We start from the raw sequence: 19313 nt of genomic DNA on the forward strand, positions 1-19313 counted from the left end.
TTGCTCAAACATAAAATCCCATTTCACGTTATCGAAAGCTTTTTGTGCATCAAGAAAAATTAAACTCATTTGCTTTTCATTGTGCACCTCATAATACTCCAAAATATCTAGAATAATCCTGACATTGTTTCTTATGTATCTTTTGGGTAAGAAACCATTTTGGTCAGAGTGTATAAAATCTGCTAAAAATCTTTCAAGTGTTTATTCTTATTATTATTAAGAAACAGCAGTATTCCAGTATTTGAGGGGCTGCCACAAAGAAGAGGGCATCAAACTATTCTCCAAGGCACCAGAGAGCAGGACAAGAAACAATAGTTGGAAACTGACCAAAGAGAAGCAACCTGGAATTAAGAAGAAACTTCCTAACAGTAAGGACAATTAACCAGTGGAACAGCTTGCCTTCAGAAATCATGGGCACTCCATCACTGGAGGTTTTTAAGAAGAGATTAGACAGTCACTTGTCTGACATTGTATAGGTTCTCCTGCTTGAGCAGGGGGCTGGACTAGAAGACCTCCAGGGTCCCTTCCAGATTCTATTCTATTCTATTCTATTCATCTGATTCCTGCCTTCATCTTACACTGCCACTATGTATTGGATTGTCTCTGAGGCCTCTGCTTCTATAGATATGGTACCTTAGTCCCTGTTCTTGTACTACTATGATCAGTGCCTCAGTCCTGTCTTTACACCAGTCTTTTCCAATGTCTGCCAGCTCAGTTATCTGTCGATGGTAAATCCCAAGCAGGGTCTTCCCTTGCCATCGCACTCCTTCTACTTGATCTTCCTCCAATATCTGCTACTGCCTTAGGCATTCTCTTAGTAGCTCATCTTTGGGTGCCATCTTAGTGATGTACTCTTGGATGCTCTGGGTATCATCAACGACAATGGCTTTGACACTTACCAGACCCCAACCACCCTCTTTCCTGCTAGTGTACAATCTCTGGCTGTTAGACTTGGGGTGGAAACCCCAAGTCTATTGTGAGGTGCATTGTGTACATTGTGAGGTGCTTTTGGGTCTTTATATTAGCAGCTTCCATATCCTTCTTTGCCCAGCTTGTTAAATTGTCAAGGTATCTAATGACTAGGAGACAATATATGTTGACAATATATGTTCTTCCCATTAAGCTAGCTCTTTAGGAACTGTCTGATTTTTTTGGTGGTACTTCGTTGTTGCTATCTTCCTTGCCTCCTCATCGTGGTTCCCATGTGACTGTAGGACACCAAAATAATTGTAATTGGTTTATATGTCTGCTGTGCGACCCTCTAGTAGTTCCATTCCATCAGTCTTAACTACTTTCCTTCTCTTGACCACTATCCAGTTACACTTCTCTTGTCTGAATGATATCCCAATGTCCTCACTATAAATCCATGTCAGACCCCTGGGCTAGACAGAAGCCTCTCCTCAGTGGAAAACACAAGAAAGCCTGCTTGGAGTTTGCAAAAAAGCACCTGAAGGATTCTCAGACTATGGGGAACAAGATTCTCTGGTCTGATGAAACCAAGATTGAACTGTTTGACCACAATTCTAAACCTTATATCTGGAGGAAACGAGGCACCACTCATCACCTGCCCAATATCATCTCAACAGTGAAACATGGTAGTGGCAGCATCATACTGTGGGGGTGTTTTTCAGTAGCAGGGGCAGGAAGACTGGTCAAGATTGAGGGAAAGCTGAATGGAGCAAAGTACAAGGATATCCTCAATGAAAACCTGTTCCACAGTGGTCAGGACCTTGGACTGGGCCAAAGGTTCACTTTCCAACATGACAACTATCCTAAGCACACAGCCAAGACAACACAGGAGTGACTTAGGGACAACTCTGTGAACATCCTAGAGTGCAAGGAATATTGGCAGAAAATTTCCCAATCCAGGTGTGCCAAGCTTGTTGCGTTATACCCAAAATGATTCAAGGCTGTAATTGCTGCCAAAGGTGCTTCAACAAAGTACTAAGTGAGGGGTCTGAATACTTATGCCAATATGATATTTCAGTTTTTTCTTTTTAATAAATTCATAGACATTTCTAAAGGTCTGTTTTCACTTTGTCATTATGGGGTACTGAGTGTAGATTAATAAAAAAAATGAATTTCAATAACTGTAGAATCAGGCTGCAGCATAACAAAATTTGACAAAAGTGAAGGTCTGAATACTTTCTGAATGCACTGTATAATAATAATATCATTTGATTTGAAAGCAGAGCTCTCCATCTCTTTTCTCTATTATAGCGTGCTCTGTCTATGTAGCATGCAATAATAAACATTTGAAAAAATATTTTCAGCGTTGATATTAATATGCAGCAAATAATAGAGTTGGAAGTTGTAATTTAAGCTCTCACCAGTGCATAAATGCAAATTAAAACACCCCAGTCTCCCGTTTCAAACACATCCAGTGTGTTCACATCACTATCTATCTAAATGCTTCATTCCATTTTCTTACTGTTAGAAAATCTTCATTAATATTTAATTAATGATCCAACATTCTGCAGTCAGAGCATCCTTTTTGAACAGTGCTTGATATTCCCTCCTTTAGTTGTCTTTCTCAAAATTAAACGTTTCCATTTTAGGTTGTGCTCTCCAGATCATGCTTCAAGTTTTCTGAATTTTTCTTTAAACATTGTATCAGAAGGAGATGCAATATTCAAGTTTAGGTCTTATCAACACAGAAGAAAATAAGGCAATTATATCCACTTATTTGAAACTATATTTTTATTTATACAGCAGTGGCCAAAATTGTGGAAATCTTTTGGGGAAAGCGTACTTTTGAGGTTTGATGGCTAATAACACCACCTTTTGGGGAGTAGTACCATAAAATTATATATCAATGGAAAGATAATTTAATCAAGAATGTAATGCAACGAAGTTTGTTCAATTATCTGTACTGTATAACTATGAAAAGTTATAGCCAAATAACCAGAAAAAGGAAGCACAACTTGCTTAGGTTGATATCAAGTAGCTTTCCTTCATCTGATTGTAGCCAATGAGCATGAGTATTTAGAGAGCCAATCAGCTATCATCTTGTTTTGGCAATGAGCCAATCAGATCACAGTAGGATTCAGTTATTGATGTCCTGTATTGAAGCTGAGAGGAGGACATTTGTCAGTGTGTTATGTGATCGCTATCAAGTTGGTTGGGTTTTTTTGTGTTCTTTCATTTAGTGAGCTTGTAAAAATGTAATAAAATTAAAGTAATGGTGCAAAGAGTTGACTGGTTGCCCAGAAAGTAATGTAAAATAGTATTATTAAGTGAACAAGGCTACAGTTATAAAGAAATTAGAAGAAAAAATGGTGGAAACTTAACCAAAGGTGGCATTTCTACTGTACACTTTCCCCAAAGGTTTCCACAATTTTGGCTACTACTGTATGTATGAAAAACAGAGTTCTTGAAGGATTTTGAATCAAGGACAAAGGAAATTAGAACCATCTATCCCATCTTGTCTAAAAGAAAGCTATAGTGAATTTTCCTGATGTGCTCTGGTTTCAGTGTTTATGCATTCTGAATAAAATCCCAAGTTTCAGATCATTTTGAATCATTGCCTGCTCATAACAACTGTTCTTCATCTTCTAGAAGAATGGATCTTACTAAACTGACCAATTTTAGTTATTGCTGAGAATACCTAGTCTGTGGTATTCATGTATTCTTGGGAGAAGGCCTGGCTGCTAATAAATTGCATAAATCTGAAATATCATATTGTCTTATCAAAAGTGTTCCACAACTGTTCTCTAAGTGCCAACAACTTGTGTTGATTAGAAAATTCAAATTATTTTAAAACACATTCTTGTTATGTAGCTTATAGGTAGTCCTCAACTTTGAACCTTGTTCAAAGTTATGACAATATTGAAAAAAATGATTTGTGACTGGTTCTTGCACTTACCATCACAGTATCCCCATGGTCACATGATCAAAATTGGGCACTGGCAATTGCCCTTTTTTTCTGATGTTTGCAGCCTCTCGGGATCATTTGATTGCCATTTGCAACCTTCAGGGAGCTTCCAACAAGTAAAGTAAATGGGGGAAGCCAGATTTGCTTAACGGATGTATGATTTGCTTAACAACTGCAGCAAAAAGATCATAAAATTGGGCATAGCCCATTCAACAACCACATCACTTAGTGACCGAAATTCCAGTTCCAATTGTGGTCATAAGTTGATGACTACCTGTATTAAGCCCATTTCCATATTGATTCCAGAGTATAAATATTGACTTTGTAAAGAATAGTGTACTTGTCTACTTTTGACAATTTTGAGACTTTTAGCAAAGACCTCATAATATTTCTGTTTATATTTTAAATATTTCTTTTTGCAGTTGATAGATGTCTTTTTCTTCTTGTTCCTCTTTGCGGTGTGGATGGTGGCTTTTGGTGTAGCCAGACAAGGGATCCTACGAAAAAATGAACAGCGTTGGGAATGGATATTCCGATCAGTCATTTATGAGCCTTACCTTGCAATGTTTGGCCATTATCCTTCTGATATTGATGGTATCTATTGAACTATAGTACTAATCAGTAAGGGGTTGGTGTAATTGGGAAACAGATACACTTATATTTCCTTTTGTCATTGTGGTTTGCTTGATGGGGGAGGGGTAGAACTGAGGGTTTATTTTATTTCTCTGAAAAATTCTGATTATGCTTGGTGTTAGTTTTGAATTATAGAAAGTTAGAATGAAAATGATAATGTATAATTCAGAAGGTCTTTCATGCTGGATTTAGATGCTAGTGTTATTGACAGAAAAATATGCCGAATGACTCTATTGGACTACTTGTCTTTCCTTTTTATGAGACTTAGGATTTCTACTCAACTTTTATTCTTTATGACTGAAAAAAAGTTTTTTATGATTCCTGGTCACTATGTCTATTGTTAATGAATAAGTTGCTCCTGATCTATATTCTGCTACATAACAAAATAGAAAGAGGAAACAAAAAATGTCCATTCAAGTTAGTGCTCAGAATGCTGCTGTTCTTTTTTGTCCTGCACATGCACCTTTCTTTGTTCTGAGCGAAAAGATTCAGCTACCTTGTCACTTCCATCATTAGAAAAACTAAGGAATGGCCAAAGCAAAGTTGCCCAAATAGTTGTGCTCAAGAGGAAAAAGGGAATGCTGGAGAATAATCTTGGAGCTAGAGCATGCAGCTGCAAATGATACAGGATTGAGAAAAGGATACTCTGCACAAAGGAGTTTCATTGCTTTCTGCCTTCCCCCACTGAAGACAGGTTTAGCAGCTGAAGCACTTCTGAACCAGAACACCTGCAAGGGCATGTACCCTTGATCTTGATTGCCTAAAGCTATACCTAGTTAATATGGGCATGGTTAAGAAAGAGCATTGGCAAACACTCCATAATTTTCTTCTTGGAAAATTAACAAGAGATTAAAGTAACACTGTTTAAGCTGGAGGATAAGTAAAATTTCCCCAAAAACCAAACTCTCCTCTTCTGATTGATAAACCTGCCCCGGGTAGGTCCCCTAGGAAAGAAAGACCATCAATTCCATTTGGTTGAAGTGATAGGTTCTTTTACTAAAGGATACTAGTTGCAGCAAAGACAGGCTAGAACTAAGTTTTCCCGCATGAAGAAGTTAAAAATTGTTCCCCGCATCCCAGCCCTCTTCTCATCATCTTCAGCCAATGAAGTGCTATATAGGTGTTTAAAGAAGCACTGAGATGTTTGGAGTTGTCCATATCCCCATACATATTTATTGCCCATTTGTTCACCCCATGCTCCCCCTCCACCTAGAGTTTGATGGCAGGATGCCAGCGAGGTGCCAGCTGAAGATGGCAGACCTGACAGTTTCTTGCAGAAATCAGGATCCATCTTGCAGACATCTTGCAGACAAGATGGCGCTGCCGACAGCAGTCTCAGTGAAATGCTCTCTGATAGTTTTGTTGTTTTTTTATTATTCTCTGTCATTCACTTTGGATTTCATACTCAAGAGACCAACTGATAAGCATCAAGCAACATTTTTTTAATGGGCAGCTTTCTGTGACTACACCCTCGCCCCCCTCCCATCTTTACAAATGCAAAGGAGATTCTCATTCAGGAAGTGGCAGCCCTCTCTGAACAATGGAAAAACAAAAACAAAAGGAGGAGATGACGAAGACGGAGAAGAGGTAAGCGAGCAGATATTATGAATAGACTAAGGAAAAGTGGAATAAAAACTCCTCTTCCTTCACTCTTTCTGATTAATTTATGTTCACTCACTAATAAGATGGATGAAATACTTCCTTTAAACAGATGCAACTCTAATTTTTACAACTCAGTAGCCCTTTGCTTCACTGAAACATGGTTAAATGAGTCAATTGATGAGAGCAGCTTGCATATCCCAGGGTTTTGAATACAGAGAGCAGACAGAATTGCAGAAACATCTGGTAAAAAGAAGGGAGAGTGTCCCTGTTTTTATATTAACAACCGATGGTACAAAAATGTAACTACACTAAAGAAATTCTGTGATGTGGACTTAGAGACATTAATTATCAATTGCAAACTATTTTATTATCCACGAGTTTTCTTCATTCCTTCTATTTGCAGTGTATGTTCCTCCACAAGCTTGCATAAACAATGCATTACAAACTGTAGCTGACCAGATTATGTGGGCTGAAGAAAAATATCTTGATTCACTCCTCATTGTGTTAAGAGATTTCAACAGTGCTAACTTAAGCCAAGAGCTACCAAAATACTTTCAGTATGTCAACTGTCTTACTAGAGGCAAGAATACTTTAGACTACTGCTACATAACATTAAAAGATGATTATCTGTCTTTACCACAAGCAGCTATGGGGCACACTGATCATTATATGATTTACCTTGTAGACAAAGACTTAAAATCATAAAACCAACAATTAAATCAGTGAAGTCTTGGACTGAGGAGGCAGTTAAAGTTATAGGCTTGCCTTGACTGCACAGATTTAAATGTTTTTGAAGATACCTCTGCAGACTTGGATGAATTCACAGATACTGTAACATCATATGTCAGTTTTTGTCAAGGCCTATGTGTCCAGAAACCTGTGAATATACATTAACAACAAGTCTTGGTTCACAGCTAAACTCAAGCAGCTACGTCATACCAAAAGGGAAGCCTACAGAAAGGAGATAGAATGCTGTACAATCAGGCCAGAAATGTATTAACAAGGGAGATCAGAGCAGCAAAAAGAAGCTACTCTGAAAAGCTACAGAATCAGCTCTCAACAAATGAACCAGCAAATATGTGGAAAACTCTTAAAAATTCAATGATTACAGCAAACCTCCTTTCCATGCTGAAAGGAATCGACAACTGGCAGATGACCTGATCATGTTTTACTGTAGGTTTGAGAGGAAACCACTGTTACCTATTACCACCATCTCCATCTCAGATACACCAACAACAGCCAAGCCTCCTACAACTGATACCATCCCTTTGGGGCCCCCACCTCTGGTGATCACAGAAAATGATGTGCAAAGTCTATTTTACAGACAAACGCCTGGAAAAGCACCAGGCCCAGACAAGATAATTCCTTTTTGCTTGAAAGCTTGTGCTGACCAACTGCCCCTCATCTTCACCCACAGCTTTAATAAATCACTAGAGATGTGCTATGTTCCTTCTTGCTTCAAATGCTCTACTATCATCTCAGTGCCAAAGAAACCCTCCATCAAGGAACTGAATGACTACAGACCAGTTGCTCTGACATCCATAGTTATGAAAACCTTTGAAAGGCTAGTGCTGGCCCACCTGAAAACCATCACGGATTAGACCCCTTACAATTTATCTACCAAACAAATAGATTAGCAGATGGTACTGTTAATATGGCACTGCACTACATCCTACAACATCTTGAATCTCCAAGGACTGATGCAAGATCCTTTTTGTAAGCTTCAGCTTGGCATTCAATACCATCATTTCAGATATTATTCTAACTAAACTAATTCAGTTAGCCGTGCCTTATAAGTGGATCATAAGCTTTCTAACAGACAGGAAGCAGCAGGTGAAGTTAGGCAAAATCACATCAGATACCTGTACAATTACACAGGGGGGGCAGGGTTGTGTGATCTCTCCACTTTTCTTCTCTTTATATACCAATGACTGCATCTTAAAGATCCCTCTGTTAAAGTACTGAAGTTTGCAGATGATACAACAGTGATTGGTCTCATTGAAGACAATGACAAATCTGCATATAGATGGGAGGTTGAATAACATGCCTTGTGGTGCAGCCAGAACAAACTTGAATTGTCAGATCCTCAAACTATCTATTCATCTCATTTTATTTTTGGGTACTGCCATCCTGTTGGGAAGGGGGAGGTTTTGTTCTTTAGGGAGGGGGAGGCTGTGGGTTTTGGGATGTATTTCCTTTACTTTGTTCTTTTCACCTTTGATGCATCCATCTGGGTGTGAAAGGGAGAAAGAATGTGCCTGGGGCCATCTACCTTATCTCTGCTCCTGTGGGAAGAGACCGGGAGGAACACAGAACACCTGAAAACTGTGGTTTTATCACTCCGGTTTCCATAACAACTTCTCACCTGTGGATTGGCCAAAATCATACTGGATATTGGGCACTGGGGAGGGGTTTGAAAGGAGAATTTTAATGTAACGTTTTGAGTGGGAATTACTCAGATCTTGCCTTGCTATCCTGCTATCACTATCTCTCAATAAAAGTTCCTTTTGAAACGATGCCAGTTTCAGGAGTTCTGCTTTCTTGGGAATGCTAGCTGAGGCAGGACCTTACATTAGGCAAGATCTGCAAAGTGGTCAACCCAGAGAGGCATCCACCCTACTGTGGGGACCATGCACACTATGTCACTCCATGGCAGCAAGCAGGATGAGACTGAATGCTGGGAAGAGTCCACCACCAAGACTCAACCTGAAGAGAGCCCCTCTGGAGGTGGTTGATTGGCATGGGAAAAAGGGAAGACTGGGATGGAAGGACCCAAAGGGTAACTTTAACCCGGGGCAGCCAAAAGCAGGGCTGGAGGCACGAAATGGAACTGCTCTACAATGATGAAGAGACCAACGGAGAGCAGGACCCAACTGACCAGATCCTGAAACAGGTAATGCACTTCATGGTGGAAGCTTTTCAGGATCTGAAAGTGAAATCTGGGTGGCGCAGAGGTAAGACCAGGTCTATAGCCACTAAAACTGCAGCAGGGGCAACTGGCTCTACTGAGATGGTGGCAATCACCTCAGTCACCCTACATCAAGCTGCCCCCATAGGGGTGAACATCCTACAAGCAACCAGAGAATGAGCCCCGCAACCTGAACCAAAATTGGTCCCCCTTGGGGTGAAATTCAATGGGGATCTCCAACAGTTGGGATTCTTCCTCGCTCATGTTCTCACATATATGCAAGTTTATGGGAGACCCCTTCTCAGCGAGAAAGCTAAAGTCAGGGTTGTCACCCTGGCCCTAGAAGGCACTGCAGCCCAGTGGATGGTAACCCTGTACAACTCCGACACCCCGGAGCTCCAAAACTTTAACCGCCCTGTAGCTGAGTATGTGGAGGAGTTCTGAGACCTGGCATGTCACCTGAACTGGCCAGAGGACATCTTGGTGAGCTGCTTTAAAGATGGGCTCAACAACGATCTATATAATGCCTGCATTGCCCGTGGAGCCCCGGCCTGCCTGCATGACTGGCCGAAGAAGTGGAGATCGACCAGAATCACAACCAATACCAGTCAGCCAGAAAGGAGAAGCAGCCAAACCCATGACAGCTCAACCATGTTCAACCTCTTGCTTCAAATGTGGCAAGGAAGGCTATCATGCTCTGGAGTGCTGCACGAAAACCCCTGCCAAGAAGGGAAACCGACTGTCTAGAGGGAAGTCAATGAAACCTGCTCAACACCCAAAGAACACATCCCTGAAGAGCATAGAGATCGTGAAGTTCTACCCAACCCCCAAATTAGGAGGGGGAACTCTGACCCATATTATTTTGAGAGAAGAAAGATGGCTCTCTTCATCTCTGTGTTGATTATAGGGGCTTAAATGTGCTGTGCGTGGAAAATGTATACTCCTTGCCCCTCATGAAAGATAGGCTGGCCCACCTCTTGAAGGGAAGAATATTTTCTAAGTTAGATCTGAGAGAGGCAAACTACCGGGTCAGAATTAGGGAAGGGGATGAGTGGAAAACCACTTTCAACTGCCCTCTCGGTTGCTTCCAATTTAAGGTGCTCCCATTTGGACTACAAGAGGCTCCCACCATATCCATGCAACTGATCAACAAAGTGTTCCATGAGCACCTGTATAAGGGAGTTTTGGTATACCTGGACAATATATTAATTTACATGGAAATGAAAGCTGAGCATGTGAAACTAGTCAGGGTGGTCCTGAACAACTCCATGCAGCTAAACTATATGAAGAATTGTCCAAGTGCAAGTTCCACAAGGAAAAAGTCGACTACTTAGGCTACAAGATCTCACACAAGGGGGTGGATCTGGAAAAAGTACGGGCTGTCTTGGAATGGGCAGCCTCCTGCACCAGAAAGCAATTACAAAGTTTCCTGGGCTTTGCGAATTTCTATCAGCAATTCATCCCCTCCTTCGCACAGATTGTGCTCCCTATTACAAATCTATTAAAGACTAAGAGAGTGGATAAGCCAAAGCCCAGACAGCCACTGAAATGGACTATGGAATGCCAAGCTGTATTCGAAAAGCTAAAGAAACTTTTCTTGATGAAGCCAGTGCTAAGACACCCAAACCCAGAGAAACCATTCATAATTCAGGCTGATGCCAATCATGTAGCAGTAGGTGTGGTACTGTTCCAAGAGAATGAAAAGTGCCAATTACAACCCTGCACTTACACTTCGAAAAAGCTATCAGAGACCGAACAACGCTGGGCAGTCTAGAAGGAAGCTTATGCTGTGCAGTGGGCTCTCCTCACCTGGAGGCACTTCCTGGAAGGGAGCAAGATCCCTTTCCAAGTATGGACTGATCATAAAAACTTAGAGGCTCTCAAAACCACCAGAAAATTGTCTCCCAAACAAGCACAGTGGGCCCAACATTTTCACCAGTTCAATTTTACTCTCCACTACTTATCTTGAGGGAAAAACTTTTTAGCTGATGCTTTATCAAGGATGCTACAATATAACAGCATAAAAGCAAAGATAGTCAAACCCCTACTCTCTGCATGACAATTAGCTGCCCCAGTAATTACAAGGGCACAGGCAAAAGATACCCTGCTGCTAAACAACGTTGCTACGACAGCATTCAAGCAAGCTCTAGAGAAGGGAGAGTGGTTCCTAAGCCATAAAAACCTCTGCTCAATGCAGGATGGACTAGCATGGGTAGGGGGGAAGCTGTATGTCCTTGCCAACCAAAGAGTGAAAACAATGCATGTCTCCCACGATTCAAAACTTGTGGGACACTTTGGATTTGTAAAAACCTTACATTTATTGAGGAGGCAATTCTGGTGGCCATTGTTAAAAAAGGACATTGAAAGCTATGTGGCCAGCTGCCCCACTTGTGCAGCAGCAAAACAAAGACAAGGAAAAATTCCTGGCCTTTTGCAGCCTGGAGAGAGATCTCTATGGATTTCATCATAGAACTGCCAGAAAACATGGGAAACACTGTCATTTGGGTAATGGCTGACCTGTTTTCAAAGCAGGTCCACATTATCCGGTGCCAGAAGATCCCAACTGCCAAGACTCTAGCAAAGCTGTTCCTCCAATATATTTATTGATTGCATGGAGCCCCTCACCATATAATTTCAGATAAAGGGGTCCAATTCACCTCAATGTTCTGGAAGGCATTTTTGGACCTCTTGGGCACAGAACAGGGCTTCAGTTCTAGTCATCATCCTCAAATGAATGGGGGGACAGAATGAATAATCATGGTTCTGGAACAGTAATAATAATAATAATAATAATAATAATAGTAGTTGTAGTAGTAGTAATAATAATAATAATAATAATAATAGTAGTAGTAGTAGTAGTAGTAATAATAATAATAATAATAATAATAATAATAATAATAAAAGTTGGAATACTTCAGATGTTTCATCAACTACCAACAAGACAATTGGACTGACCTTACCATTTGCTGAAGTGGCATATAACAATGCTGTACACTCTAGCATGGAATACACCCCTTTCCAAGTGGCCACAAGACAAGTAATTAACCCAATGCCTGAACTGCCAACCAACGAACCCAGCATCCCTTCCCTTAAGGAATGGATGAATCAACTGCAAAACACCTGGCTGGTTGCCAGAAAAGCTCTACATGAGGCCAGATAGCCTATAAGGCTCAACCAGATAAAAAGAGAATGGAACCTAAACCTTTCCACATTGGGGACACGGTATACCTGTCTACTAGGTTCTTGCAGTCACTATGTCCCTCCAAAAAGCTAGGACCAAAATTTGTGGATCCCTTCCCCATCAAACACATCATAAAATCAGTTATGATAGAATTGGAACTTCCCAAAGCATTAAGGCACATCCACCCCATATTCCATTGCAGTTTATTAAAACCTGAGATAACCTCGCCTTTACGGCCAATGACAGCCCCAACACCACAACTCATTATTGTAGAGGGTGAGCAACATTTTGAAATCAAAGAAATCCTAGACTCACATAAACACCATGGAGCCACCCAGTATCTGGTGGCTTGGAAGGACCTCCAAGCATCCCAAAATGAATGGGTCCATAAAAAACATGTGAGAGCCCCAAGATTGCTCAAATGCTTTCATGCACATTATCCAGACAAACCTGATTAACTTGTCATTTCTTTTTCTCCCCATTTGTTTTGTTTTCTATTTCTCCAGGTGGACCTCTCCTTTTAAGGGGGCAGCATGTCAGACCCTCAAACTATCTATTCATTTCATTTTCGGGTATTGCCTGAGAACTGTGGTTTTATCATTCCGGTTTCTATAACAACTTCACACCTGTGGATTGGCTGAAATCATACTGGACCATTGGGCAATGGGGAGGGGTTTGAAAGGAGAGTTTTAATGTAATGTTTTGTGCGGGAATTATTCAGATCTTGCCTTGCTATCCTGCTATCACTATCTCTCAATAACAGTTCCTTTTGAAACCATACCAGTTTCAGGAGTTCTGCTTTTTTGGGAATGCTAGCTGGGGCAGGACCTTACATGAATTGAACAGCCTCAAAACTGTAGAAATGACAGTGGATTTTAGGAGAAACCCTCCTATTCTACCACCTCTTACAATATTAGACAACACAGTATACCCCTTCCTCATCCTCCACATTGGGACGAACGACACAACAAACAACCTTAGTGAGGGATTACAGACATCTAGGCAATGAAGTCAAGAGGCTAGGAGCACAAGTAGTGTTCTCTTCAGTTCTCCCAACACCCATTGAGGGAAAAAAGAATCTTAAAAATAAACCATTGGCTAAAGGGTTGGTGTCGCCAAGAAAACTTTGGTTTCCTGGATCATGGACTGCACTTTCTACAGGAAGGACTATTGGCAAGGGATGGGCTACACCTCATGAAAACAGGCAAAAATGTACTGGAAAAAGACTGACCCAACTCATCAGGAGGGCTTTAAACTAAAACTGAGGGGGGAGGGCAACCAATCTCTAGAAACTCTAGAACCCAAAACCAATCACAAATCCCAAGAAAGCAAATCAAACAATGAGGTAAGCAGAGATGAAAAAAAGAACTCAAACAACAGCCAGGAGACACAGGGAACACCCCCATGGACAGGCATAAAAATCTTAAATGCTTATACACAAATGCTCAAAGCTTGGGGAACAAACAGGGCAAACTAGAAGCAATAGTACATGAGGGAGGGTATGACATAGTTGGCCATAACAAAAACCTGATGGGGCAAAACCCATGAATGAAATGGACAGATGGATGGATACAAATTGTTCAAAAGAAACAGGTCTATAAAAAGAGGAGGGGGAGTTGCACTATATGTAAGAGAACACTACAAATCTGCAGAAATGCATATGACCCAAGACAAAATCTCTCTAGAAAGTATATGGGTCAATATAAAAGAAAACAAAAGTGACATTGCCATAAGTGTTTATTACAGGCCACCCAACCAACCAGAGGAAATAGATGAACACTTTGCCAACTAACTAACAAATGCATGCAGGAAGCACACCACAGTAGTAATGGGAGATTTCAACTACCCAGATATCAACTGGGAGACAAACTCTGCAGTGAGCAGGAGATCAAACAGATTCCTAACCAACCTAGCCAACAACTTTGTCACTCAAAAGGTGGAGGAGGGAACTAGACGTAAAGCCAGGGCTTTTTTTCAGCCGGAACGCGGCGGAACGGCGTTCCGGCACCTTTTTCCGGGCCGGCCGCACCGGAAATAGCCCCTCCCACACCGGAAATAGCCCCTCCCAAATTTTACTTGCATTCCTGTTCTCTAAAGGGGCGGTCCTAGGGTTTGATGAGGGCGTGGCCAGGTTTGAGTTCCGCCACCTTTTCTCCGAGAAAAAAAGCCCTGCGTAAAGCTATACTGGACTTAATCATCACAAACAGAGAAGAAGTGATAGAGGGAATTGAAATTACTGGAGCCCTGGGCAAAAGTGACCACGTTATACCTGAATTTAAAATAATGCAAACACCAGCAATAGAAAACAATCCAACCAAGGTCCCAAACTTCAAAAGAGCCAACTTTAACAAACTAAGGGGAAAACAACCCAGGAAGCGTGGGAAACCCTGAAAAATGTGATCACAAAAGACCAGACCAGCACAATACCAGTGAGAAAGAAAAACAAGAAATCCAAGAAGAAACCAGCATGGCTGCACAAAGAACTCACTAACAAACTAAAAGACAAAATGATAAATACAAAAAATGGAAAGAGAGGCACATAACTAAAGCTGATTACCAGCAGACAGCCAGAGCATGCAAAGACAAAGTCAGGAAAGCAAAGTCAGGAAAGCAAAGGCTCAGAACGAACAAAGGCTAACAACAGAAATCAAGGACAATAAAAAAAGCTTCTTCCAACATATTAACAACAAGAAAAAAATCAAGGAAACTGTAGGCCCGCTAAAGGGAGAAGATGGCAAGAAATTACAGGCAACAGGGAAAAAGCAGAACTGCTTAACTCATACTTTGTGTCAGTCTTCACACAAAAAGAAACTATAGCCCAACACATAAAAAAAAAACCCCAAGACATACTAGAAACAAAAATTAAAATAAGCAAGAAAATAGTAAGGGAACACCTATCCAACCTTGACAAATATAAATCACTGGGACCTGACAGGCTACATCCCAGAGTTCTGAAAGAGCTGGCAGAGGATATCTCAGAACCATTGCATCACATCCTCCATAAATCTTGGAGCACCGGGAAAGTACCAGAGGATTGGAAAAGGGCTGATGTGGTCACCATCTTCAAGAAAGAGAAAAAAATGGACCCAGGAAACTACAGACCAATCAGTTTAACATCAATACCTGGGAAAATGTGAAAAGATTATCAAAAAACAGATCTGCAAACAACTAGAAGCAAAGTCGTAACTAATAGCCAGCACGGGCTAGATCATGCCAAACCAATCTCATCTCATTTTTCGATAAAGTGACTAAACTAGTAGACCAGCAAAACTCAGTGGACATAGTAAACTTGAACTTCAGTAAGGCATTTCACAAGGTACACCACAACCTACTCCTTGGTAAACTAAGAAAAGGTGGAATAGACAACATCACTACCAGATGGATCTGTAACTGGCTAACAAACCGTACTCAACGAGAAGTCCTCAAGGCACTACATCCACATGGAGAGAAGTAAGTAGTGGGGTACCACAAGGTTCCCTCTTAGGCCCAATACTCTTCAATATCTTCAATGACTTAGATGAGAGAATAGAAGGGAATTCATCAAATTTGCAGATGACACCAAACTAGCAGGAGTAGCCAACACCCAGAAGACAAACACAGGATCCAAAAAGATCTTGACCAACTTGAACAATGGGCCCTATCCAACAAAATGAGTTTCAATGTGGAGAAAAGCAAAGTCTTATATTTAGGCAGGAAAAACCAAAGGCACAAATATAGATTAGGCGAGATCTGGCTCAAAAACAGTAACTGTGAGAGGGACCTTGGCGTCCTAGTGGATGATCACTTGACTATGAGCCAGCAGTGTGCAGCAGCAACCAAAAAAGCTAACAAAATCCTGGATTGTACAAACAAAGACATAGAATCAAGATCACAAGAAGTACTATTACCGCTTTATAAAGCCTCAGTAAGACCACACCTAGAATACTGCAACCATTTTGGTCACCATACCACAAAAAAGATGTTGAGAGTTTGGAAAAAATTCAAAGAAGAGCAACTAAGATGATCAGGGGCCTGGAGACTAAAACATATGAAGAACTGTTACAGGATTTGGGTCTGGCTAGTTTAAGGAAAAGAAATAAGGGAGACATGATAGCAGTGTTCCAGTATCTGAGGGGCTACCACAAGGCAGAGGGGGCCAGGTTGTTCACCAAAGCACCAGATGGAAGGACGAGAAACAATAGTTGGAAACTGACCAAAGAGAGAAGCAACCTGGAACTAAGGAGAAATTTCCTGACAGCTGAAGATTTTTAAGAAGAGACTGGATATCCACCTGTCTGAGAAGATATAGGTTCTCCTGCTCAAGTAGAGGGCTGGACTAGAAGACCTCCAAGGTCCCTTCCACCTCTATTCTATTCTAATTCTATTCTAAAAGAGACCTTCAAGTTTCTATAATATCTCAAGATTTAAAATGGACACCTAACATGAAATATGTCATCAAAAAAGCACAATAAAGAATGTTCTTGCACCAACTGAGAAAGCTCAGACTGCCCAAAGAGCTGCTGATACAGTTCTACAAAGGAGTTATTGAGTTTGTCGTTTGCACCTCTATTACTCTCTGGTTTGGCATTGCAATCAAACAAAACAGACACAGATTTCAACAGATAGTTAGAACTGGAAAAAAAATGCTACCAGCCTGTCTTCCATTGAGGACTTGTATACTGCATGAGGAAGAAAGAAGGCTGTGAAAATATGTACCGTATAGACCCCTCATATCCTGGACATAAGCTGTTTCAACTTCTTCCCTCAAAATGACACTATAGGGCATTGCACGCCAGAACAACTAGACAGAAGGACAGTTTTTTCCTCCATGCCATTACTCTGTTAAACAACTAATTCCTACAATACTGTCAAACTACTTAGTAAGACTATATTATTATTATTCTCCTCATCTTTCCTATTACCTATCTCATTATCTGCTTATGACTATAACTTTGTTGCTTGTATCTTACAATTTATATTGTTTTATTTAGTATCCTAATATGGTTTATGTTGTTTGCTTATTTAGTATCCTATGACTATTACTAAGTATTGTATCTTATGATTTATGATTAATGGATTTTTATGTTGATTATGATCATGATTTATTACCTACAGTTTGTGTGTCCAACCACACTTGACCAATAATTAATTCTAATTCTAATAAACCACTTTGCTGCAAATTCCATTTTTTTGAATGTGGTCTATGTGTGATATAATGATGCATGTATAAAAGGGGCAGGGCTTATATCATGATAGCCTGCTAACTCATTTAACCACTCTTATGGATGCTATTGGATAGAGAAATTTATTTATTATATTTTTATCCTGCCTTTATTACTTTATAAGTAACTCAAGGCAGTGAACATACTTAATGTTTCTCCCTCCTATTTTCCCCATAACAGCAACTCTGTGAAGTGAATTGAGTTGAGAGAGACTGACTGGCTCAAAATCATCCAGCTGAATTTCCATGACCAAGGCAGGACTAGAATTCACTGTCTCCTGTTTTCTGGATTAAATTCTTAATTGTTTATTACTTTTTCATTTTTCTTATAATGACTGATTTATTATATTTGGGTTTTTTTTCCTGTATGTTTTGAATAGCATTGTATTTTGTTGTAAGTCTCCAGGAATCAGAATGATTAGGTGTAATACAAATTTAATATATAATAATTATTATTGCTGTTTTTCTGTACTAAAATCATGTACTACCAGTACACCAATAACTTTGTATTAAAGTATATCAGTTCTTCTGATAATTTAATATTATTTTATATTTCTTCCCTTTATTATAGGTACTACATACGATTTTGATCACTGTACCATCCTTGGAAATGAATCCAAGCCTCTGTGTGTAGAAGTGGATTCCAATAACCTCCCTCGTTTCCCTGAGTGGATTACTATTCCATTAGTGTGCATCTACATGCTGTCCACCAATATCCTCTTAGTTAATTTATTAATAGCCATGTTTGGGTATGTTTCAGGTTGGAGTGCTTCCCACTTCCAAAAGACAACATTGCTGGCTTTTAAAGTCTTCCTCAAACTGAGTTCCATTGCTCTTTAATTTAATTATTTGTTTATCTGTAAGTGAATAAGCTAGATTCGTTCATTCTAATCAGCTGCATGTTTTTGCTGATATGAAAAGCATAATTTCAAATCATGTTATTACATTCATCTTTTTATTGCATACTAATATTAGGACATAAATAGATCAATAGAAATAGCAATACTATTTTTAATTAGTAGAATAGTATCAAAAGCATCAAATTTCAAAATAAATCTCATCCCATTTTAAAATACAGTATTTACTTGTCTCATTCCTTTACTTTGCACAGAAGTACCAAGTTAAAGAAGGAGAAACATAATATAATTACATTTTAAAAACTCCTAGAAAGTTAATATAAACAGGACAACATACTTTTAGCTTTTTAAGTTTCCCTGGAACGAACAATATAGCTGAAACAAATGAAAGGGAATATTGCAGGCCTGATGAAATATTATTAACGCTCACATTTGATGTAGTAGGAAATTTGTTAGTAAGTAGAGTACTTCTATGCAAATTAAATGTGAACTACAATATGTACCTATGCTAATACAATAAAACAGTGGTTCTCAACCTTTTTAATGCCGCGACCCCATAATACAGTTCCCCATGTTGTGACCCCGGGTGCCAGGGGCGTGGCCAAGTGGGTGTGGCTGCCAAGTGGGTGTGGCCACCAAGTGGGCGTGGCCACCATGTTGTGGTGACCCCCAACCATAAAATTATTTTCATTGCTATTTCATAACTGTAATTTTGCTACGTTATGTATCGCAATGTAAATATCTGATATGCAGGATGTATTTTCATTTTTACAAATTGAACATAATTAAAGCATAGTGATTATGCTTTCCTCTCTCCCTCTCTTTCCTCTCCCTCTCTTTCTCTCTTCCCTCTCTTTCCTCTCCCTCTCTTTCTCACTCTTTCTCTTTCCTCTCCCTCTTTCTCTCTTCCCTTTCTTTCCTTTCTCTTTCTCTCTTTCCTCTCCCTCTCTTTCTCTTCCCTTTCTCTTTCCTCTTTCTCTTTCTATCTTTCCTCTCCCTCTCTCCTCTCTTTCTCTTTCCTTTCCCCTCTTCCTCTCTCCTCTTTCCTCTCCCTCTCT

The 19313-nt window shown here is 40.1% G+C and overlaps 1 protein-coding gene across 1 annotated transcript in view; it reads left to right on the forward strand.

Moving 5' to 3' along the window:
- The window catches only part of TRPM8 (transient receptor potential cation channel subfamily M member 8), a 275582-nt gene that overhangs the window by 240244 nt on the left and 16025 nt on the right, over positions 1-19313 (forward strand). Inside the window, exons 18-19 of the mRNA XM_015824215.1 lie at positions 4297-4468; positions 17970-18147. Of these exons, the coding sequence (XP_015679701.1) occupies positions 4297-4468; positions 17970-18147 (350 nt within the window). The remainder of the gene's footprint in view (positions 1-4296; positions 4469-17969; positions 18148-19313) is intronic.

This window comes from Protobothrops mucrosquamatus, unplaced genomic scaffold (genome assembly GCF_001527695.2).
Source record: "Protobothrops mucrosquamatus isolate PMUCROS unplaced genomic scaffold, P.Mucros_1.0 scaffold2160, whole genome shotgun sequence".
Lineage (NCBI taxonomy): Eukaryota > Metazoa > Chordata > Lepidosauria > Squamata > Viperidae > Protobothrops > Protobothrops mucrosquamatus.